A 23,526-nucleotide genomic window follows, 5' to 3' on the forward strand; every position below is an offset into this window, starting at 1 on the left:
AAACCAGAGGATTCAATTCTACAAATCGAATACATAAATATCTAGTAGATAGTACATAGTATATAGTATACATTATATATAGGCAGAGGACACATTTCTTTACCCAAATATCTAGATTTCTTATTTTCTAAGGCCACACTGTTCTGTTGTCTTACATAATACACTTCAGTCAAATGTATTTATTTATTTGCATTGCATTTAATATTCAAGGCTTTATTGTCAATAAAAAAAACATCTGTGTGATCCATAAGTAACGGGAAGTAATCAGGTGACATTACTTATATATTTTGATACTCAGATTACATCTCGTAACAGATAACATTGTGTTTACCCTAACCCTCCTTGTCTGTGTTTTTCAGATGAACATGTTGCTACGGTTACAGGAAGCGGCCAATTACTCGAGCACGCAGAGCTACGACAGCGACAGCACCAGTCACCATGACGACCAGCTGGACTCCTCGCTGGAGTCGGCGCTATGAGACCCCCCGTGGTGCCCAGATATAATATAATATATATATGAAAAGTTTTATCATCCAAAATGGTACAGCGGGCCACCATTCACATTACAAACGGTGCAATACTGAGTCTAAATATTGCCAATCTGGTGGACAAAGTGTCAAACAATCCTTTTATTTTAAACACAGATCATGTTTTATTGGGTGTATAACATTTTAGAATACAACTTTTCATATATGTGCCAGCAGGAAGGAGTCAGCTGTGATGAGACACAGAAAAAAAAAGACAACGCCAAGAATTTAAAACTGGATTTTTCTTTTTTTTCAAATCCCAGATATGTATCTTCAGATGTTTACAACGGGAGGGTGGGGTGTTCTGTTGTTTATGTCTCTCCTTGTTTACAGAGGTGCTTCACACACACACACACACACACACACACACACACACACACACACACACACACACTTATACACTCATGCACTTACACACGGGCAGCAGGAGGACACTGACTTTTAATCACAGGCTGGAAACGGTTCAACCAAAAAATCCAGACGACGCCTTTTCTAACAAAGACCAATCAGTGCACCCTTATCTCTGAGCCCACCTGTACATTAGAGTAGATTAACCTTCCTCTCGTGGTCATTTCTCCCCCAGTGAAAATCTATTTTTAACCAGAGGTGGAAGAAGTATTCAGATGCAGAACACATTATTGTCAAAATACTTCGTCCTGCATTCAAAATCTTACTTAACAAAATCTTATCTAAAAAAAGGTTCATACAGAATAACTTTCAAAGTAATCATTGTGCAGAAAAATTGCCTTTGTGTGTGTATATGATTCTTTTTATATATGTTACATCTCTAGATAATCGAGTAGCATTTTACTATTATAGACAAAGTTCGGATTGACTTTTGGTAAAATATTTAAATAATGTCTTTTTCTAACAAAATACATCTCTAAAAATGTAACTAGTGTTCTAAGTTAGTCCACTTTTAAATGTAGTGGAGTATGAAGTAGCATCAAATGGAAACACTCAAAATTGTACTTAGTACTTCCCACCTCTGGTTTTAACTGCTCTTACATTAACACAAAAACATTCATCATCACCACATTATATTTAATTCCCTTTAAGCTGTAAAATGTCTCAGACTTCTGGTTCACATCAGTCACTGCGGGAAATATTCAAAGAGAGGAGGTATTCCTAAATGAACTTATTTGCCTATTTGTGGGTGTGATCTGATAGGGTTACCCATTCATTTTCTATGGCGACATGTTTTACTAGGAACACCATTCATCAATGAAAGTGGGGATAAACGCCTACTGTGGAGGATATCATAAGGCCTTGAAGCAATCAAATGTAAAACATAATATTTATGATTGGAGAAAATAGTAAATTGGTCAGATTTGACCCGAACACGACAGGAGGGTTAAAGTGAATCCGGGTGATGTACCGCCCTCTGGTGGCCACAATGGAGGCTAGTATGAGACATTTGAAAAGCCTCTGCAGACAAACAAGCTCCACAATAACTACATTTTACACACACACTCACACACTCACCTTCTGATCAGAGGTCAGTTGAGCTTCATGGTGCTCAGTCCTCAAGCACAACAAAAGTGCTTAATTGTCCGTGTGTCATTCAGTCACATTTCTACTGTGAAGAACAAAATGGAAAAAAGTGCCAATGTTTTTGATTTTACTGCCAAATGTGCACACACAAACACAGAGACTTAACATCACGAGGTTGTAAACTTAGATTAAGTTGTTCTTGGCCTTGCACGCTCTGCAGTCCGTCGTCAATGTAGCTTAGCATCTCACAGAACTGTCTTCATTGACTGCTTGCTAATCCCCTCTTTTCAACAGAGTTTCAACAATCATTTGCAAACTTTCTCGAGTTCAAGACATACTCAGTATTTAAGCAGTTTGGAGGGTTAGTTGCAAAGGATGTATGATTGTCTTACTAGCCTAACTTGCTCTTTGTTGAACTTGGAGAAAGCAACTCCAGCAGATATTGCTCTGAGATAGCGTTAGCATAGCATTAGTCCTCATCGAAAAAACCTTTAATTTAATGTTAAAAAGGGAACTACACGGGGCAATTATATCATACTTTATTTCTTTATCTGGTTAATGATATATGTCACAATACAGCATGGTATCTATGAGAAATGTTATCTTAAGAAGATAAAATGTATTGATTTAACACCCAGCCCTACTGAATATATAATGAGAAAAAGGTATGCAAGCTAACCAGCAAAACAGATGTATGATAGAAATTAAATAGAGGTTTGATTTGACTCTGCAGAACTATCTGATGTTTATGTCGATATCTAAATGAAGCTGGCAAGAATGCTAACCGTTAGCTAGGCACATGCTGCTTCAGCGTCAGTCCTCTTTTCGGATATCAATAACACGAGTCATTAAAAAGCCTGACGTTAGCTTAATTAGCTAGCCACCTCTGTTATTGTTAGCTGCATTGGTGGGAGAACCCAACGCCTGACAGAACGGAGAGAAACTGGGCTTAGCAAACAGTCAATTTCCCATCGCTGATTCATTTTGACATTAGTGTTAGCTGCATGAAAATCACACGGGTGGGTTAACTGCAAGAAAAGCAGAACACTGATATATGTCAACGCCTCGGCTTCAACAGATATGAGTCAACGCTGATCAGTAAAAGTGAATTAATGCAAGCTTGCTAAGCGTCTGCACCTATGTGGAATCCTTGAGGTACCAAAAAAAGAGTCCAAAGTGTTTTGACAAATGCAAGATGAGGGAACAACGATACTGGTGCTTTCTCACTGCCTTAAATGTGCAAAAGAGCGGGAGGAATCCTCGACTCCCATTGGCTAAAGTGAGAAAAAGACTGTCAGACGAAGCTGTCAGAGAAACAGCTTTTTTGTGTTTTATTTCTCGCTCCCTCTTCCTCCAAACCGCCCTTTTTATTTGTGTTTCTGACAGTTAAAGTATAAAAGAGTTAAAGCTGTCTTTGGATTTAAACTGACCAATATTGTAAAAACATTTAAAAAGGGGTGGGGTATTTTTTAAGTTGTCGTTTTCCGGCACAGTTGAGCTGGGCTCACTTGAACTGACAGGAGCACAACCAAACTGTTTTGGGTTTTCTAGCCTGAATAGCATGTTTTAAAAGCTTTTTAACGAAGAGACCGTTTTTTCCGTTATGTATGCGTGTATTGGACGGAAGCCATTTTGAATTTTGATTGTCCTCTCTCCTTTGTTTTTATCGAGTGGGTTGGTTTTGCACACTTTGAGGTTTGGGGTGGGTTGTATATACTTAAGTCTTGCACAGTGAATCAAAGATGCCCTGTTGGTGTTACAGTATGCTTAAGCCGCTGAGTAAATTATTGTACCTTTTGAAAACAGAGAGTAAAAAAAAAAATGCAAAAACTCAACACGCTGTCAGAAAACAGGTGTGTGTCTTGTGGATGTTTTGCCTATGCAAGAGGCACACGGTGTACAGTAAGAAAACGTTTTTAAATTCACTTAAATCACCTAAAATAGGAACTTTCTCAGTATTCCCCCCCCTCCAAGTCTAGTTGCCAACTCCTGTTGTGAACCTGGAAATGTTGAGTACCCCAACATGTATGATAGAAATGTATAGTCCGGGTCCCATAGCTTCTAGAAACGGCCAGATGCTAACTTGCATATGTTGGGCAATTTGCACTATTAGCATAAGTGGCGTTAATAAGCATATGCAGACAATAGTTAAGAAATGGCTTGGCCAATTTCAGAGAGGTTTTGGAGGTTATTGAAGATGCTGAATCAATTTCTGATATTTTCAGGATCCTAAATGGCAGATTTAACCAGAAAGTGGCCATATTTGTAAACCCATTGGGCTGATTTTGATGAATTTTGTGTCTATTTTAAAGCTTTAGACTAGAGGACTAGAGGACTCGAAACTGCTTATGATCCTAAAAAAGGGACCCATACTATACATTTCTAACATAAAACTTTGGGGTACTTTCCAGGTTCTCACTGATGGCAACTAGACTATCCTGCAATAATAATATCTGGATCCTCTCCGTCTTTAGGGAATGCCTAAGATGTTATTTGCTCAGATGCACTTCCTCTCTGGACATTTTCACCCGAGTTTACCTTATAGGCCTGCCAGCTGTCCGAAGGCACCGTACTGTAATCATTTACCAACAACCGGTGCTACTTTAGTCGAAAACTGTCGGAGATTAAGGAGTCATGTTGTCACAACCTCAGGACAATCCTACCTGTGTTCAACCTCACATCTGCTGCTTAGCCTCCGATGGGTCGCACATAAATCTACCGGCCTTGTAAGGTTGTGTAGTTGCATGATAAGGGGTTAGTAAACAACACCTTACCTACATTTACACCAATAGTTAAAGGTCCCCTATTATACTGTTTTTCATTAATATGTTATAGGTCTCAGATATATACAGAACATGTCTCTGATTGGCTGAAACACCAAACAGATCATTGCAGCATTACCCATAATCCCCTCTGTTTCAGCCCTGTTTCCAAAGTGCTGATTCTGTGTCTGTAGCTTTAAATGCTAATGAGCTGCTGCTGGCCACGCCCCTCTGAGAGATATTTGGTTAAAAAGAACACAATGGTGCTCTAGGAGGAGATTCAGGTGATGGGGGGGGGGGGGGTTACCTTGGTTGCTGATTGGCTAATGGTTACACAAGACAACAAATCGTTATGACATCATAAAGTGGCCAAAATCTGATCAGCTCATTTTCAGACAGGTTTTTATAGAAATGGATCAAAAAGAGAGAGAATCTTTGTTCCTGAAACTTTCAGAGTCTCTTTCCACAGAGGGGACACATGTTGATGTAGAAGAGACATGAAGAAGAGGGGACACATGTTGATGTAGAAGAGACATGAAGAAGAGGGGACACATGTTGATGTAGAGGAGACATGAAGAAGAGGGGACACATGTTGATGTAGAAGAGACATGAAGAAGAGGGGACACATGTTGATGTAGAAGAGACATGAAGAAGAGGGGACACATGTTGATGTAGAAGAGACATGAAGAAGAGGGGACACATGTTGATGTAGAAGAGACATGAAGAAGAGGGGACACATGTTGATGTAGAAGAGACATGAAGAAGAGGGGACACATATTGATGAAGAAGAGACATGAAGAAGAGGGGACACATGTTGATGTAGAAGAGACATGAAGAAGAGGGGACACATGTTGATGTAGAAGAGACATGAAGAAGAGGGGACACATGTTGATGTAGAGGAGACGTGACAACATGGATTTTGCATAATAGGGGACCTTTAAGATCTGATCCACACTTCTGTAGGCCGAGAGTTCCCGATCTAGCAGAACTTTAACAGTGTTTTACACCATAGTGTTGACGATCCGCTGGTCAGTTTTCCCACTGTACACTTATTGCAGTTACATCTCAGTTATAGCATTTACTCTGGTTTGAGAGAAGGTTTTCTTGTTTTTGGGTGAAACATTTGTCCTTAAATGTTTTATATTTTGTACATTTGTATGTAACATATCATGTAAATATACAGAGACAGTGTTTTAACTCATCTGGAGGATTTTGTAGTCTTTGTAAAGCCCTAATAATGGTATTTGGTGTCACACAAGCAAACAACATGCTGACTTTCTTTATTTGTCTAATGGAAATTTCCTTTTTTCTGGTCTGTTTTGGCAAGTTTATGGGGTAAAGGCATCAGAAGTGGGTAATGTGAAGTTTTTACTAGAATGTTGCTATGATAACAACAGGAACTAATTCAAAGTATAGTAAATAAACAACACAGTACAAGTATTATTCAGTTAGTTAACTGAATTTCAAGTCAGACCAGAGAAACTCAACTTCAATACAATCCTTTATTTATGCTGCTTTGATGCACAACATTGTCAATTCAGGTTCAATGGTTTTTATTGAAATACTTGAACAATACAGGTTTTATTTCTAGAATCAGAATCGTAACAAATGAAAAATAAAGTCACTATTTAAACAAATTATAATTATGTGAGGAACTGAATGCAGTTAAATATAATAAATATATATATTTAACTGTGTAGCATCTGTTTTCTTCCCTTTTATTTAATCATTTAAATAATTTGTCTTTCACTCTGACACACTCCTCTGTACACTAGGTGGCGGTAATGCACCTTCTAACGTTGGTTTGCAGCCCGCTATTAAATCGGCAGAAGAAGAAGAACGAAACAAACGACAAAGAAGAAGAAGTAAGAAAGATGGAAGCAGTAATGAAGTCAGAAAAAGACCTAAACATGTTTAAATCTAAAGGAACCGCCATATATTTACCCAAACACTCCTACTGGTTTGACTTCTGGTTGTTCGTGGTGTTCGACATCGTGTTTTTCCTCGTCATGTACTTTATAATCCCGTAAAAAAGGTGAGTTGGAGATAAGAAGTTTCTGGATAACGTTTTGTAACTATGGGCGGATAACGGAAGTTGACACAAATACTGAGCTAACGAGTTATATTAAAAAGCTATTTATTTGTCATTGACAGAATAGTATTTAAGTTAAACTAACCCAAGCCCAGAAGCCTTGTCTCCCCTTTAGTTAGTAAGCTATCACAATGTGGAGCTACCTGTTCAAATACTAGCAATGTCAACACAGATGAGCCCGGAAGTAGAGGAGTCAGTTACTCAGAAACTATTTGGTTTAGACCAACTACCTATTTATATATTAAACTTACATATGTGTGTTAAGTACTAATACCATTTAAAGATGAATATATATGATAGATTGTTCACAATATACATTTGAAAGTAAAAAAGTCAGACTAGGGAGCTCCACAAATCATGTGAAACCCAGATTTGGCACAAAAAAGGGGGAATACACGTTTCGCAATGATGCCACATCAAGGTGGAACGCTCTTCCCACAACTGTAAAGGAAAGTAAAACTATACTTACCTTCAAAACCTCTCTTAAAGAGCACCTTCGGGGGAGAGCATTGCAAAACTGGCCCCGGTAATGGTACTAGTGCTGGGGGGAAACGATTATTTTGAAAACGATTAATCGGGCGATTATTTGATCGATTAGTCGACTAATCTAACGATTATTTTTCTGTTGTTCAATTCATAAAAAACGTAATGTAAAAAAAAAAAATTCACGATACTGTGTCTCAGGGGATCTTAATATTTAAGAACCTATTAATGTGTTATACCAGATTAACGGAAATAATCTCAGCTAACTGACGATACAAACCATGTTTACCAAAACAAAACACAAGTCTCATAAGAAGCATCTAAATGACCCCTGAGCGAAAAATGCTAACGGACATTGGCACAGATCTCAAGATAAAAGTACCCTTATTACTTATCGTAGCTGCACATACAATATATCCGATTAAAAGCTGAGACTCCACAGATTATGTAGGTATATAGTATCATCACTGAGTGATCCGGACTCGCGACAGGGGAAGCAAATACAGTCATCACAACACGTACCTTCACAGAGCTTCTAGGAAGATCGTCTCACCGTAGCTGTCAATCTGATCAAAAGACGTGTTCAATGGCATTAAAATGAGAAAAAACGCGGCTGAATCGGTTAATCCATAGGTTTTTAACGTCTATGTATAAAAAAATGATTGCATTTATAATCCATAATTCCATTTTATGTAAAAATCGGAGAGCAAATGCTAGCTGCTAATGGTAGCCACCACAGCTAGCTGCTGCTTCTGCTAGGCTATGCAGCAGTCTCAGTTAGATATATAAATATCTTTGCGTTTTGGACTAACTTTAAAATATTCCCATGCTTTTGAAGACCTAGGGCGAGATGTTTTCGTTTGGGGGCTTCGTGAGCAATCCTGTGAGGAGGAGGTGGTAGCCGTTTCAGTCTCCATTGTGTTTGAAGTGCGATTGCGAACTGCTTGTTGCTTTGGGTGACCCACGTGTGTGTAGCGACGCGTCGACGCAGAAATATGTCGTCGACGATATTTTGAAGTATACAGCACTGACAGCCCGTCCACACAGCGGCGTGCGTTGAAGCTTCCAACGCTTCTGCCCATTCACTTTGAATGGGGTGACGTCACTTTTAGCCGAACTGCATCGTGGGAAGCGACGCGGAGCATTGCTGGCGTGGCTCGCTGCAAAAGTTGAGCAATGTTCAACTTTTGACGCCTCGGCAGAAGCCAATCGAATCATATGCCAGTACAAGCTCTAGCCAATCAAACCGCTGCTTGTGTGTCAGGGGCGGGAGATTCATGTGATTGGTTGTTGGTCGAGTTTCAGACACGCCCGCCGGCAAACGTCAACGCACGCCGCCGTATGGACGGGCCGTAAATGGTACAAATCTCAACCTGTCCTTCAATGGACAGCTTCCCCCCCCCTATTCCCCCCCCCCCCCCCCCCCCCCCCACCCCCCCCCCCCCATCTATGTAGATACTCGCATTTTAGACTCTGTTACTAACTGTATATCTGTAGACTTGGTATGTCTTAAATGTCCGGTTAGGATGTATTAGAACGAAATCTAAAATGAAAATTGTAAAAAACCACCTGTATGTAAAAAAAACACCTGTATGTAAATTGTAAATAAGCCATCTGTATGTCTTATATGTCTTAAATGATATGATGAATTGGAAATGGGGGACCCTGATGTAAACAAGACGAAAGTCTTTCTCTGGTCTGCATCCCCTTAACAATTGTATGTTTTGAGCTGTACTGTACTGTACCCAATATACAAGCTGTTAATACACTTTTCAATCAATCAATCAAAACTACAACCCAGGGACTGTTGCAACACGTTTAAAATACTTACTTATGTATACAATAATAACATAGTATTTGTGTATAAACTCCACAGTTAAACACACGCCACCATTTCTATAAATTGTTTTGCAACTTGTTGATTTAATCCCAACAGTTTGATATCATCATAGAGCCAAAGTAAGAGCCAACATTAGAGCAAAAATAAAAAGTAATACATATAGAACAGGGGGGTCAAACTCAAATGGGTACTAGTGGAGGGCCGGACTGGTTCAATGTTTATTGCAGAACTTATTGAAATGAACTTATTGCACATATTAAACCTGGAACTAACAAAGCTTAAATGATTGCCTATAAAAACAACATTCAATAATCAGTTGCATTAATTTCTTACGGCTCTATCTGCAGCTTTTCCAGAGTCACTTCTTATGAGTACATTTTCCCACAGGCCAACAACAGCTTCAAAACAACTATTCCCCTCAGAGAGAAAACCAAACATGCCCTGTTGTCCTGAGAGAAAGTGCAGAAGGAAGCATCCATTGAACTCAGTGTGCTGCTCTGTGATGCTAGCTCAGTTACTTGGCATCTCATCTTGGGTGCAAGGTCATCAATGTTTGGGGTCAGGCTCTGAGCGGAGGAGACCCTCAGGATGGAGTGAAGGTGTGAGAGCAATATACCGGCGGGCCAGATCTAATAGGGATTAGAAATTATCCTGCGGGCCGAAATTAAATCCACCACGGCCCTGATTTGGCCCCCGGGCCTCGAGTTTGACACACAGAATATTTTGGTTTTCTATAACTTTTTATACAAAATCAAAAGTGCTTTTAAGAATTGACACAGTTTAACAAAACATGGTATCATGATATTAAGTGTATCAGTAGTTGTTCACACTCATAGGTTGCATTAATATTGGTTATGCATGAACTGTTTGTTTAAACACTGACAAGATCTTAATGAACCCTAACAAGTATTACAGTCTGTTCAAATCACTGTATGTCTCCACCTTGTTTCTCATTTTTAACATTCTTTTAAAGGTTTGTCCCCTGGAGAGAAAGAGTCCCTGCTGTGAGGAATGCTAACCGAGCTTCTACTGATTTTAACACCATATTATGGGATATCACGTCCATGTTTCCACAACTTGGACTAGAACTACAAGTCCGTACATGTGTCTTCCTGCTGCTTTGACACCAGACATTTGACCCTCAGAGCTCGGTCTTTCTGCACGGATGGATTCACTTTATTGCTGCTGCGAAGAGACTAACTTCAAGTTGTTTTATTTAAAAGTGACAATGGCCCTTCTGATGACCCCCTGCTGTGATAACAACAGATCTTACCTGCACACCGTGGATCTTACCTGCACACGTGGATCTTACCTGCACACGTGGATCTTACCTGCACACCGTGGATCTTACCTGCACACCGTGGATCTGACCTGCACACCGTGGATCTTACCTGCACACCGTGGATCTTACCTGCACACCGTGGATCTTACCTGCACACCGTGGATCTTACCTGCACACCGTGGATCTTACCTGCACACCGTGGATCTTACCTGCACACCGTGGAGCTTACCTGCACACCGTGGATCTTACCTGCACACGTGATGATTTGGAAAACGATTACAGCTCATTTTGAACGTTTGCACATGTGACACACTGCAATAAAAATGTTTTACCTACGAGCATGTGACCATTTCTTGATTCAGCACTGCACATATAAACACATTTCATGCATTGAAGTATTTATTATTATATAAGAGCAAGCTACGTGCAATATTAGGGAGTTATGATGAAATGCAATACACAAACAACCTGTGGATTTTGATGTACAAGACACCTACTAGCTGCAAACAATAATGTAATTGTAAATCACCAATTATACGCAGATATAGTATATATTATTTGAATAACGGTCATTCTGCATAGCGAGTTCTTTTCACTTTTGGTACTTTAAGTATATTTTGATGCAGATATTTGTGTACCTGCAGGTCCGCTGCAACTCTGACTACTTTTAAATCCAGGCTGAAGACTTTTCTTTTTGTCGCTGCTTTTAATTGAACTGTTCATATCTTAGACTGCACTGTAACTTTTATCCATGTATTTTTTCTTTTAATGTTTATTTTATTAGCTTTTCTTTTTAATGACTGATTTTAGATGCCATTTTCTTAATGTCTTTAATTTTTTGTAAAGCACTTTGAATTGCCTTGTGTTGAAAAGTGCTATATAAATAAACCTGCCTTACTTTTACTCAAGTGACCTTTTGAATGCAGGCCAGAGTATTCCTACACTCTTGTACTTTTACTTGAGTAACCTTTTGAATGCAGGCCAGAGTATTCCTACACTCTTGTACTTGTACCTAAGTACAAGATCGAGTATTTCTACTTTTACTGAAGTACAAGATCTGAGTACTTCTACTTTAACTAAAGTACAAGATCTGAGTACTTCTACTTTTACTCAAGTACAAGATCTTTCACTTTTGGTACTTTAAGTATATTTTGATGCCGATACTTGTGTACTTTTACTTGAGTAACCTTTTGAATTTAGGCCAGAGTATTCCTACACTCTTGTACTTGTACTTTTACTTGAGTAACCTTTTGAATGCAGGCCAGAGTATTCCAACACTCTTGTACTTTACTTAAATACAATATCCAAGTACTTCTTCCACCTCTGGCCATTCAAAGAAAACATCCCCATTATCTCCAATTACTGCGACCACGTGGCTGTCACATGGGGGTCTGGGGTCTACCATAGACTGGGGTCTACAAGTCAGATTTGAATATAAAAACTCCCTACCAAGTTTCCCGCTGCACCGCTTATCTTGCACTAACTTCCGGTCCCACCCACATTCTCGTGTCTCTTCCGGGTGACACAACCACACAGACTTTATTATCCAGTGAGCCGTCGAGATCTGAACGCTGTAAACAAAAGTTACTCCAGGGCTAAACTCTCCCGACACGCTACACGAAAAGACATGCATATTAAAACAGGTGAGTTTGGACCACTTTGTGACAGACGTGACCGAAAACTCCTCACTTTCAACGGCTGTTTTGTTGTCTTGGCGACGGTGTTAGCCTACGTTAGCTTAGCGTGTTAGCCGCTTTTTGAATGGAGGGTTACGAAACTTAAGCTAACGTGCTATGCTAAGCTGTACATTTCACGATGTGGTGACAAATATGAAGATATCTCCACGACGACAACGGTTAATGGGATGTATTTTAACTGTAATGAATATGTTTAAACGCTTTATGAATGGAAATGTCGAGTTTTCACTGCCGTACCGTGACGATGCTAATTAAAGTTTGCTAACACCGGTAGCTGCCAACACCGCAAAAACAAATCCCTACATGTTGTTATCGACTCAGCTACAGAGAAGTGTGTGTGTGTATATAATTAGATTATTGTCATGGTGTTTGTAAAGGATAACCTGGATTAGCAACCCTCTCCATTTTGTTTAATATGAAGCGCTTTGAGCAGCACGCTGTTCAGGCCGAGTGTCCTTTTTCTTAATCGGGTTTGTGACCCTACAGGTTATGTAAGACTATATATAACCAGTGGTGTAAAGTAACTAAGTACATTAACTCAAGTACACTACTTAAGCACAATTTTAAGATACTTGTACTTTACTTGAGTATCTCCATTTAGGCTACTTTGTACTTCTACCTCACTACATTTATTTAATACCTTTTTGAGTCAATTTACAGATTTGGATTAATGATATATGATATATATAATCAAGTGTTAAATCAGACTTTAGTTTCACCTGGAGTACATTCACAAGCTACCCTGAGTACTTTTACTCAAGAACAATATCTGAGTACTTCTACTTTTACTCAAGTACAAGATCTGAGTACTTCTACCTTTACTTGAGTAACAGAGTATTCCTCTTCATCATCTCATGACCCAGTGAATGTGATAAGAGGACAGTGCTTTTAAACTACAGTATAAGCTTTTAAAGAATGAACATACTGTAGTTGCTTCTCCCTGTATGTTAAACTCACACACACACACACACACACCTATGCAAATGACTTTCAGTACCGTAGACGCACTCATCTACATGGCACGATAACACCATTTGAATACCCTGGTATCTTCACATCAGAGGAATCATGTGATCATGTGCCATAACTTCCTGATGTTTGTTTTATTGAAGCTGTGGGGAAATCCTTTCATGATCCCGTGCAAAGTAAAGAGTCTTGTGGAGTGACACACCTTTCACTGTGTGTGTGGACAAGAATCTCACTGTTAAACAAAAGCAACCGGGCAGAGATGGGTAGAGTTGTTTCTCTGAACCTCAGACCTGGGTAATGGTATCCTAATAAATCACAGAGAACCGAAACATGTCTGTTCATCACATCGAGGTAATATAAGCATTGCTGTGGAATAAGTCCAGGACTTGCCTGTTACGCTACAAATGATCCTTTCTGTTAAAAATATGAAATAGATTTATGTAAATTCACTGAGGCGGTTATCCTAAAGCTCACAACGGCTCATTTTATCAAGCAAATAGTTTCAGTAACTGATCTCACTACAATAAGAGCACTAACATCATATCGTTTTTGACTGTCTAGAATAACCGTGTGCAGACATTTAAAAATATGCCTTTATCAGGAAATAACACATTCATGCAGCACGCAAGAAACCGCATGGTGGTCTGTTAAGAGTCGACTCATTTTCATTTAGATATCTTTATGTGAGCATGACAGTGCTACGGCTACTGCAACCACAACCTATCACACACGGGGTATCGGTACATTCAGCAGACATCTGACCTCATTTTCATTTAGATATCTTTATGTGAGCATGATACATCGCAAAAGTAACTTATCAAACATCTCTTCCAGGTACATGGGAAGCCAGCAACCCTGTGTGTGAGTCCGACACTCTGTGCGATCCAGCTGTCCTCGTTGCATCCACAAACTCAGAGCCTCACATTCGCAACCGTCGCCTGTCACCTGGCTCTGGGAACTGTGGTGGGGGAGGAGGAAGCTGCATCTCTGGGGGAGGAGGAGACCAACCTCAACCCCGGAGCATTTTACCCGAAGGCGAGCTGATCCGCCACGTGCACACCTTTAGCAGCAGAGACAAAGAGCGCAAGCACCAGCAGCACAAAGGCCGAAGCCTCCGTAGAGAGAGCCAAAAGGGGGTCGGGCGGGCATCAAAAGTCCACCAGAACCAGAAGGAGAGGTGGGTTGAAGACAGTCTGTCGCTGCTCAAACCTCCGCCTGCCTTCCCGGTGCAGGACAGCCCCGCCAAGCTGCAGCCGGCCGTCAGCTACGCCTCCAAGGTGAAGGCGAGAGCGGCCATTGGGGGGCTGGAGGAGGAGGAACGCCCGGCCATTGGGGTGCTGCTGCAGAACCAGTGGGGGCTCAGTTTCATCAGCGAGGCCAGGCCGCCTGGAGAGAGCCGGAACGCCGCCTCCACAACCACAGACGCCCAACAACAGCCAGCAGATCCACAGACGCTTCCGGAAGAAACTCCCGTCGCTACCGCTGTTCCCCCAAACACCAACACGCGCCCAGAGGAGGACGAGGGCAACGGGAAGCTGCTGCTCAGCTGTCGCCACCTAGTGGAAGCTTTGAACTATCACAGTAGAGGTGAGCACAACTGTCGGGTGGTTTATTTAAATTACAAAATGTGTAACTTGTTGTCGACTTCTCAGACATTTGACTTACTGTGTTTCCCCCCTCATATTTTCAACACTATAATTATGTCTTTTTGAACTTATTATACTATCTAGTCATATTGTGGATACTTCACTCTGAATGAAGTCTACACACGGTCTGAAAACCAATCTGTTCGACTGCATCTTTGCTAAAGTCAAAATAAAATGTCTTCTGTGCGTAGCGCTTGAAGTGAAGCTGCTGCAGTCGCACGTAAAGCTTTGAGCTATGGCATTACGTAACTTGTTGTAGACGTCTCAGATATTTCTGACGTACTATACTGTGTTTTTCCCCCTCGTATGTTCGACACACTATAAGGAGGGGTTTTGTAATCTTTTGAACTTATTATCTAGTTCTCATATTTTCGACATATCGTTAGCTCAAAGAAATGAAGAGTCTACACGCAGACTGAAAACAAATCCGTTTGAATACATCAGTTCTAACAAAACAAGATCTCTTCTGTACGTAGCGCGTCTGTCTTTAAGTGAAGCTAATGCAGTAGCACTTAAATCTGCTTGGGCTTAGAGACGGGAAATGTACCCGATTCTCGCTTTGAGTTTGTGTCTTAATGGTTGCACTTATTGATTTGTTTGCAAGTCCATTTTTAGAATAACGACGACAGCTAAATGTAAAAAACCTTTAATTTCAGTGCTTTAATTCTCCTTCCGTCTTCTCTCCTCAGAATGGAACGCTATCTGTAACAAACAGAAAAAAGGTACGTGGACTCAAAGCACTCACGAAACACTTGGACGATGGTTACATGGAAAATGGCTTCTGATTTAAAGCTCCGATTTGTCTCAACGTGTCCCGGCTTTACGCAGAGTTCAGAACGACTTCCTGCTGTGGCCTTTTAGTCGGTTTCTAAAATAAAAATCCACTTCCCTTCGTCGCGATCCAGGCGGCAAACGATCGACATGAACGTCCTCAACTTAAAAGTGAACTTAAATGAACATGCTTTAATCCAAGTGTAATTCACAAAAGCAAATAATGAAGTACATTCATTGCAGATATTCAAACTATAATGATCCTATTAAAGTAGCAACAGTATATTACCATGTGGCTTCCCTTTTCTCACACACACACACACACACACAGTTATTGTCTGTTTACATTGAGGCTCTCCAGTTCTCTCCCGTTGACATCTATTTCTTGCTCTTTCTGCAGGTCTGAAAAAGGTCGTCTGGTACAAGGACCCCGAGGAGCACCCAGCCTAGCGGTGTGAGGGCCAACCCAAAGCATATATACACACACACACACACACGTTATCACATGCACATTTAAACGTATAAAGATGGACACATTTACACAATGCACTCAGGATGATGTCTTCACGCAAAGCCACACTGAGACACTTTGGACTAACTGTTGAGAGCTTACAGCAACGGACTTTTTTAACGCCTTCCAGAGACCTGCCTTAAATAATCAGAGCTGTTTTCACCCCCTCTCATTACCATTTTTAGCTTGTGCGTGCGTGTAGAGCTGGTGTTTTTTAAAAACAATCTTTTTTCAGAAAGCCGTAACTTAATTTCCCCCCCCCCCCCCCCCCCCCGTTTTTCCTTTGAGAGCTACCGTTTTATCTCGTTGTTTTCTCCTCTGTAAAGCGAGTGGTCAATCAAGCACTTTGTTAAAAATCAATTGTGACCAATCCCCTGTGTGCCAGAAGCCCCCCGGCAGAGCGATTAGTGCCCCCCCCCCCCCCCCCCCCCCCTCTCCGTCTCCTTTTTACAAACGGAAGGATGTGTTGTACCTGCTTGAGTTCTCCGGTTGTTTACAGGGGGTGTAGTCAGAGCACAGCGGAGTTCACCCTTTACCCGTCGGATCCTAATGCTGTGTCCATTTTTGTTTTTATTTGGTTCCCTCGTCGGGTCGATGTTACTCCTGATCATCACGGATCTAACCATGTTGTTGTTTTTCTTTTTGAAAAAATATATTGAATAAAAAAAAGAGATACACTGGAGAAGGAGGAATGTAAGTGAACAGTATTGCTTAATAAAAATGAATAAACTTGACATGTTGTTTTTGTATTCATATGAAGTTCACTTTTAATCCTGCTGGCAAAAAAAGTGTTTCCTCATTTTTGACGGATTCTAACTTAACAGAATATTTAAATGTTCTATTTTGGCAATAGTTGTGTTTTTAAGGGCTGGGTTTCCCTAAGAATATATAGATATGTTTTTAAACTGCATCTTCTTGTTCGAAGTACAATGAGATCCTTTTCTTATCAAACAGAAATGCATTTTTTCCACCCTGGCAAGATCTGTACTGCAGGTATTTTAGCTTGAAGAGTCTTGATTTGCATTATTTCCCACTAGAGTTAGAGAAAAGCAGCTTTAAGGTGAAGTCTACGTCGCTTTTGGCTCCGTCACCTGATTCGACCTAAGAAAGTAATTGCACTGTCGTCTGAACAAAGTGCACGCTGTTATCTGGACTGAGCCGGGAACACTATTCTGAACGACTGAAATCACACACTATTTTAGGAGCGGAGCACTGAGGCTGTATTACGTTACATTTTCACTGTGACATCAAATAGTACCTTATGTAAGACTGTTCTAATAATGGATTTCTCAAATTAAACATCAGTGGAAAGGATATCACTTGAGAAGGAAAACAACCAGCAGTGTGTTTGTGGTAGATTTGGTCTGTTAGTCTCTTAAACTAACATTTGTTCTCCATTTAATTTTACTCGTCAAACTAGAAAGCATCTAAAACGTGTTTTTTTGGGATATGTGTTGTACATTGATATGTCATCTCATATTTTCACCATACAAGACATTTTTGCCATATTAGATGCCATCATCAATGTGGAAGGTCTTATTAGTGACAACTATGAATCGTCATGGCAACGACAACCTTTTTAACACCACCAGGACCAAAGCGCGCATTGCTGATTACCGGAAGGTGTCGGAACGTTCCATGTTTATACGACCTAGGTTCGTCTCAATACCCCTCCTCGACTCCTCTCTCCCCCTCCTCCGGGACTTGAGCCGGAAATCGATCAAGACACGCCATGTTGAAGGACGTCCCAATCGCTGAAATGCACACGGAGGAGTCGAGGAGGGGGTGAGGAAGGAGACGAAAGGGAGGATCCACGAGAGCTGACTACGCGGAAGTGTTTTCACTACTCGCGTATATAAGCCCCGCCCCCACCTTCACAGCTGGTCGATTTCAACCCAGGAAAACGGAGAACTGGAAGATGAGTGGAAAAGCGTCACATAAATCTAAGTGCTCACAGCTTATGTGCAATTCATTTCTTAAGGTTATACCAACAATTTAAGTAATGTTTAAAGATCTTAAACGTCACTAAAACATAGTTATTAAGAAAGCTTTTTCATAAATGGCTAGATCTTGATAAATAACAATTATTTTATAATTTTGTGTTCAAATATTCAGTAGTTAAATTATTTAAAATGCACAGTCCTGAATGTGGGGATCTACAGGACACACATTTTCAGAGTAAAGGCTTTCACTATCATTATATGTGTATTTAAATGTACATTTTACACCAAACGGAACACAAAAGCAGGACCAACCATCATACATTGAGTTCCTTGACTAACGAGAGAAAGATTCATTTAAATAAATATTTAACAAATGGGCCGGTTCTAAGGGTTCTTCAGTTCAGCCCGATGAGAGGGGATACAGCTGTGCACATGTCATCATTAACAGTTTGAAAGTGGCGTTTGAGTGAACGAGGACATCCCAATTAATACCTGAGGACTCCTCGTGTCTCTCGCTCGCATCTTACGGAGCTAAGACGCAAGGAAGGGAAGCGAGTGAGGGAAAGGAGGAGGTGAAATATTCAATTGAGATGAGCCTCTGGTCTGCTCCTCGCCTCGTAGATGCATCAACTTGTTTGTATTGTAACCAATATACTGTGTGTGAAATTAATCAAATGCAATTTATCTAAACTTTTGACTTACTGGTTGATGCGAAGTGAATTTCTTGTACAATGTGCAATAACGATAAAGTTGTATCTAATCTTTGTCATATTTTCTGACTTTCTTTAGATAACTATACTTTCTTGTTTTAAAAAAAAAAATGTTTACAAGTATAAAAAAGTCATAGTATAGTATGTCGAATATATAAAACAAAATGTAATTTGTAATCTTATTTATTGTATTTACAATAATACAGAGAGCAGCATTCTTAGTCCATTTCGTCATTAGAGATTAATTTCCTTCTCATCTCCACACTGCAGATTCTAAGGCACACAACGGTTCATCGAGTCAACAATTCACACTTTAATCGTCTCCAATTACAAATCTACATTTTTTAAAAGTAGGATATCCCTCCCATTCTCTTGAGACTGGTAACATCTCCTCTATTAGAGTCAACAGTCCATCAGTCGTGGGCTTTCTCTGCTTTATTGCTCCACACTGGTTTTCGTTTCTCGATGAACGCTCGGATCCCCTCCTGTCCGTCTCTCAGCGCCAGGTTGTCCACCATCACTCTGGAAGCCGTGGCGTATGCGGCGTCTCGACCCTGAGACATTTGTCTGTGGAGGAAGAACAGAGGACACAATAGAGCTGGGTGTTTACATCAAATATCATGATATTCTTCACCAGATACCAAATATGACGACTTTAGGGTCGCCTTGTGGTGCTTTAAAGAGTCCTCTCCTGCTGATGTTCAGGTGTATATCAGTATGTAGTGTCTCTACTTTAAAGAGTCCTCTCCTGCTGATGTTCAGCTGTATATCAGCATGTAGTGCCTCTACTTTAAAGAGTTCTCTCCTGCTGATGTTCAGGTGTATATCAGTATGTAGTGTCTCTACTTTAAAGAGTCCTCTCCTGCTGATGTTCAGGTGTATATCAGTATGTAGTGTCTCTACTTTAAAGAGTCCTCTCCTGCTGATGTTCAGGTGTATATCAGTATGTAGTGTCTCTACTTTAAAGAGTCCTCTCCTGCTGATGTTCAGGTGTATATCAGTATGTAGTGTCTCTACTTTAAAGAGTCCTCTCCTGCTGATGTTCAGGTGTATATCAGTATGTAGTGTCTCTACTTTAAAGAGTCCTCTCCTGCTGATGTTCAGGTGGATATCAGTATGTAGTGTCTCTACTTTAAAGAGTCCTCTCCTGCTGATGTTCAGGTGTATATCAGTATGTAGTGTCTCTACTTTAAAGAGTCCTCTCCTGCTGATGTTCAGGTGTATATCAGTATGTAGTGTCTCTACTTTAAAGAGTCCTCTCCTGCTGATGTTCAGGTGGATATCAGTATGTAGCGTCTCTACTTTAAAGAGTCCTCTCCTGCTGATGTTCAGGTGTATATCAGTATGTAGCGTCTCTACTTTAAAGAGTCCTCCCCTGCTGATGTTCAGGTGTATATCAGTATGTAGTGTCTCTACTTTAAAGAGTCCTCTCCTGCTCATGTTCAGGTGTAGATCAGTATGTAGTGTCTCTACTTTAAAGAGTCCTCTCCTGCTGATGTTCAGGTGTATATCAGTATGTAGTGTCTCTACTTTAAAGAGTCCTCTCCTGCTGATGTTCAGGTGTATATCAGTATGTAGTGTATCTACTTTAAAGAGTCCTCTCCTGCTGATGTTCAGGTGGATATCAGTATGTAGTGTCTCTACTTTAAAGAGTCCTCTCCTGCTGATGTTCAGGTGGATATCAGTATGTAGTGTCTCTACTTTAAAGAGTCCTCTCCTGCTGATGTTCAGGTGGATATCAGTATGTAGTGTCTCTACTTTAAAGAGTCCTCTCCTGCTGATGTCCAGGTGTATATCAGTATGTAGCGTCTCTACTTTAAAGAGTCCTCCCCTGCTGATGTTCAGGTGTATATCAGTATGTAGCGTCTCTACTTTAAAGAGTCCTCTCCTGCTGATGTGCAGGTGTATATCAGTGTGTAGTGTCTCTACTTTAAAGAGTCCTCTCCTGCTGATGTTCAGGTGTATATCAGTATGTAGTGTCTCTACTTTAAAGAGTCCTCTCCTGCTGATGTTCAGGTGTATATCAGTATGTAGTGTCTCTACTTTAAAGAGTCCTCTCCTGCTGATGTTCAGGTGTATATCAGTATGTAGTGTCTCTACTTTAAAGAGTCCTCTCCTGCTGATGTTCAGGTGGATATCAGTATGTAGCGTCTCTACTTTAAAGAGTCCTCTCCTGCTGATGTTCAGGTGTATATCAGTATGTAGCGTCTCTACTTTAAAGAGTCCTCCCCTGCTGATGTTCAGGTGTATATCAGTATGTAGCGTCTCTACTTTAAAGAGTCCTCTCCTGCTCATGTTCAGGTGTATATCAGTATGTAGCGTCTCTACTTTAAAGAGTCCTCTCCTGCTGATGTTCAGGTGTATATCAGTATGTAGTGTCTCTACTTTAAAGAGTCCTCTCCTGCTGATGTTCAGGTGTATATCAGTATGTAGTGTCTCTACTTTAAAGAGTCCTCTCCTGCTGATGTTCAGGTGTATATCAGTATGTAGTGTCTCTACTTTAAAGAGTCCTCTCCTGCTGATGTTCAGGTGTATATCAGTATGTAGTGTCTCTACTTTAAAGAGTCCTCTCCTGCTGATGTTCAGGTGTATATCAGTATGTGGTGTCTCTACTTTAAAGAGTTCTCTCCTGCTGATGTTCAGGTGTATATCAGCATGTAGTGCCTCTACTTTAAAGAGTTCTATCCTGCTGATGTTCAGGTGTATATCAGCATGTAGTGTCTCTACTTTAAAGAGTCCTCTCCTGCTGATGTTCAGGTGTATATCAGCACGTAGTGTCTCTACTTTAAAGAGTCCTCTCCTGCTGATGTTCAGGTGTATATCAGTATGTAGTGTCTCTACTTTAAAGAGTCCTCTCCTGCTGATGTTCAGGTGCATATCAGTATGTAGTGTCTCCACTTTAAAGAGTCCTCTCCTGCTGATGTTCAGGTGTATATCAGTATGTAGTGTCTCTACTTTAAAGAGTCCTCTCCTGCTGATGTTCAGGTGTATATCAGTATGTAGTGTCTCTACTTTAAAGAGTCCTCTCCTGCTGATGTTCAGGTGGATATCAGTATGTAGTGTCTCTACTTTAAAGAGTCCTCTCCTGCTGATGTTCAGGTGTATATCAGTATGTAGCGTCTCTACTTTAAAGAGTCCTCCCCTGCTGATGTTCAGGTGTATATCAGTATGTAGTGTCTCTACTTTAAAGAGTCCTCTCCTGCTGATGTTCAGGTGTATATCTGTATGTAGTGTCTCTACTTTAAAGAGTCCTCTCCTGCTGATGTTCAGGTGAATATCAGTATGTAGTGTCTCTACTTTAAAGAGTCCTCTCCTGCTGATGTTCAGGTGTATATCAGTATGTAGTGTCTCTACTTTAAAGAGTCCTCTCCTGCTGATGTTCAGGTGTATATCAGTATGTAGTGTCTCTACTTTAAAGAGTCCTCTCCTGCTGATGTTCAGGTGTATATCAGTATGTAGTGTCTCTACTTTAAAGAGTCCTCTCCTGCTCATGTTCAGGTGTATTTTAGCCTTTGCAGACCATTTACATGCACTAAAACCTATATAACTCACTACAGGAAAAGGGAAAATCCCAGAAAGTTTTACAGGGACTCTTTAAAATCTCACCTCTGGAACGTGGCCTTCCCGAGGGCGACGACCGGGCGACTCGCCTGACAGATTCTCTGAGCGATCAATAACGTTTCCTCCTCCAGACGATCCTCCGGCACCACCTTACTGATGAGACCGTGCAGCAATGCATTATGGGCCGAGAGGGGACTTCCTGTTAACAGCATCTCCATAGCAACCTGTTTAGAAAGAGGGGAGCAATCAGGACGGAAAATTGGATGTTCTTATTGGCTGCTACCTCAATAAATACAAATAACATTAATGGAAAATTATAATTTACATTTGTTGGATGTGTCTGTTTTTTATATTTAGAAAATAAACACATTTGTCTTTTTAATTATTAAATGAAATGATTATTTCTTCTTTAAATTGACATTTTCTTAATTTACTTACACGAAATGAAAAAATTGTACTCTTATATTTCTATATATAATCTATATATATTATATTTTGTATATATCTCTAAACGTATATGTGTTTTATAGTTGAAATACAAATATTTTAAATACATAATATTGAATCATTTGACAAAAATATGCCATAACATTTATTTATTAGCACATACCATTATTATTTTTGAGACAATAATACAGTATGCTAATTGTTCAGAAGGTTTTTTAAATTATATATATAATACTCAAAGTTTTTAATGCATAAAAAGGTAAATAAATGAATCTTATTACTATTGATATAATCTCACCTTCCTGGGCACGGCTCTTCCGATGGCGACGGCCGGCGTGGAACAGAACAAACCGACGTTCACCCCCGGGGTGGCGAAAGTGGACTGCTCCGTCGCCACGGCAACATCACAGCTGGCGACCAACTGACAACCGGCCGCCGTGGCAACGCCGTTCACCATGGCGATGACCGGAACAGGGATGTCCTGAATCAGAGTCATTACCTGGAGCACGGGATAAAACAATTAATAATTAGTAAATACTAGGGCCGGGACTCGATTAAAAAAATTAATCTAAGTAATTAGAGGCTTTGTAATTAATTAATCGAAATTAATCGCATTTTTAATCACATATAAATATTTGACCTGAGAACAGTGAGAAGCAATTTTTTTTCACATGGATTTTAGTATACCATTAGGCGCATTCACACCGCAGTACTTTTCCCACAAAGGTTCATGAGAACTTAGTTCATGAGAACTCTTTGAACCTGGGGGAGGATTAGGCAAATGAAGCCGC

The 23,526-nt window shown here is 40.3% G+C and overlaps 3 protein-coding genes and 1 long non-coding RNA gene across 4 annotated transcripts in view; 3 read left to right on the forward strand and 1 right to left on the reverse strand.

Annotated features, from left to right (window-relative positions):
• The window catches only part of LOC117561366 (neuron navigator 3-like), a gene marked incomplete at its 5' end in the record, with an annotated part of 73,840 nt that extends 69,984 nt beyond the window's left edge, over window positions 1-3,856 (forward strand). Inside the window, 1 exon segment of the mRNA XM_034238686.1 lies at window positions 360-3,856. Coding sequence (XP_034094577.1) covers window positions 360-479 — 120 coding nt within the window.
• Window positions 3,857-6,612: 2,756 nt separating this feature from the next.
• Window positions 6,613-10,818, forward strand: LOC117561367. The gene is made up of 2 exons (XR_004571360.1): window positions 6,613-6,818; window positions 10,172-10,818. It is a non-coding gene; the product is annotated as an uncharacterized LOC117561367 (long non-coding RNA).
• A 1,148-nt stretch (window positions 10,819-11,966) lies between these two features.
• On the forward strand, window positions 11,967-16,808 carry si:ch211-214j24.10 (uncharacterized protein LOC558894 homolog). The gene is made up of 4 exons (XM_034238687.1): window positions 11,967-12,123; window positions 13,981-14,733; window positions 15,482-15,514; window positions 15,964-16,808. The coding sequence occupies exons 1-4, from the start codon at window positions 12,108-12,110 to the stop codon at window positions 16,011-16,013; spliced, it is 852 nt and encodes a 283-aa protein (XP_034094578.1). The 5' UTR covers window positions 11,967-12,107; the 3' UTR covers window positions 16,014-16,808.
• Window positions 16,809-18,892: 2,084 nt separating this feature from the next.
• On the reverse strand, window positions 18,893-23,234 carry echdc3 (enoyl CoA hydratase domain containing 3; the record flags this gene model as incomplete). Its single annotated transcript, XM_034238688.1, is given in 3 exon segments — window positions 18,893-19,294; window positions 22,334-22,512; window positions 23,034-23,234. Coding segments are annotated over 3 exon segments (534 nt in total), but the record flags the coding sequence as incomplete, so codon positions are not given.
• Between the last annotated feature and the right edge of the window lie 292 nt (window positions 23,235-23,526).

Source organism: Gymnodraco acuticeps, unplaced genomic scaffold (assembly GCF_902827175.1).
Source record: "Gymnodraco acuticeps unplaced genomic scaffold, fGymAcu1.1, whole genome shotgun sequence".
In the NCBI taxonomy this organism is placed as follows: domain Eukaryota; kingdom Metazoa; phylum Chordata; class Actinopteri; order Perciformes; family Bathydraconidae; genus Gymnodraco; species Gymnodraco acuticeps.

Bases quoted from the DNA above. Each gene is read 5' to 3' on its own strand.
- si:ch211-214j24.10 (XM_034238687.1), top strand. The intron at 14,734-15,481 runs GTGAGCACAACT...TTCTCTCCTCAG, and splicing joins TTTGAACTATCACAGTAGAG to AATGGAACGCTATCTGTAAC. The intron at 15,515-15,963 runs GTACGTGGACTC...CTCTTTCTGCAG, and splicing joins CTGTAACAAACAGAAAAAAG to GTCTGAAAAAGGTCGTCTGG.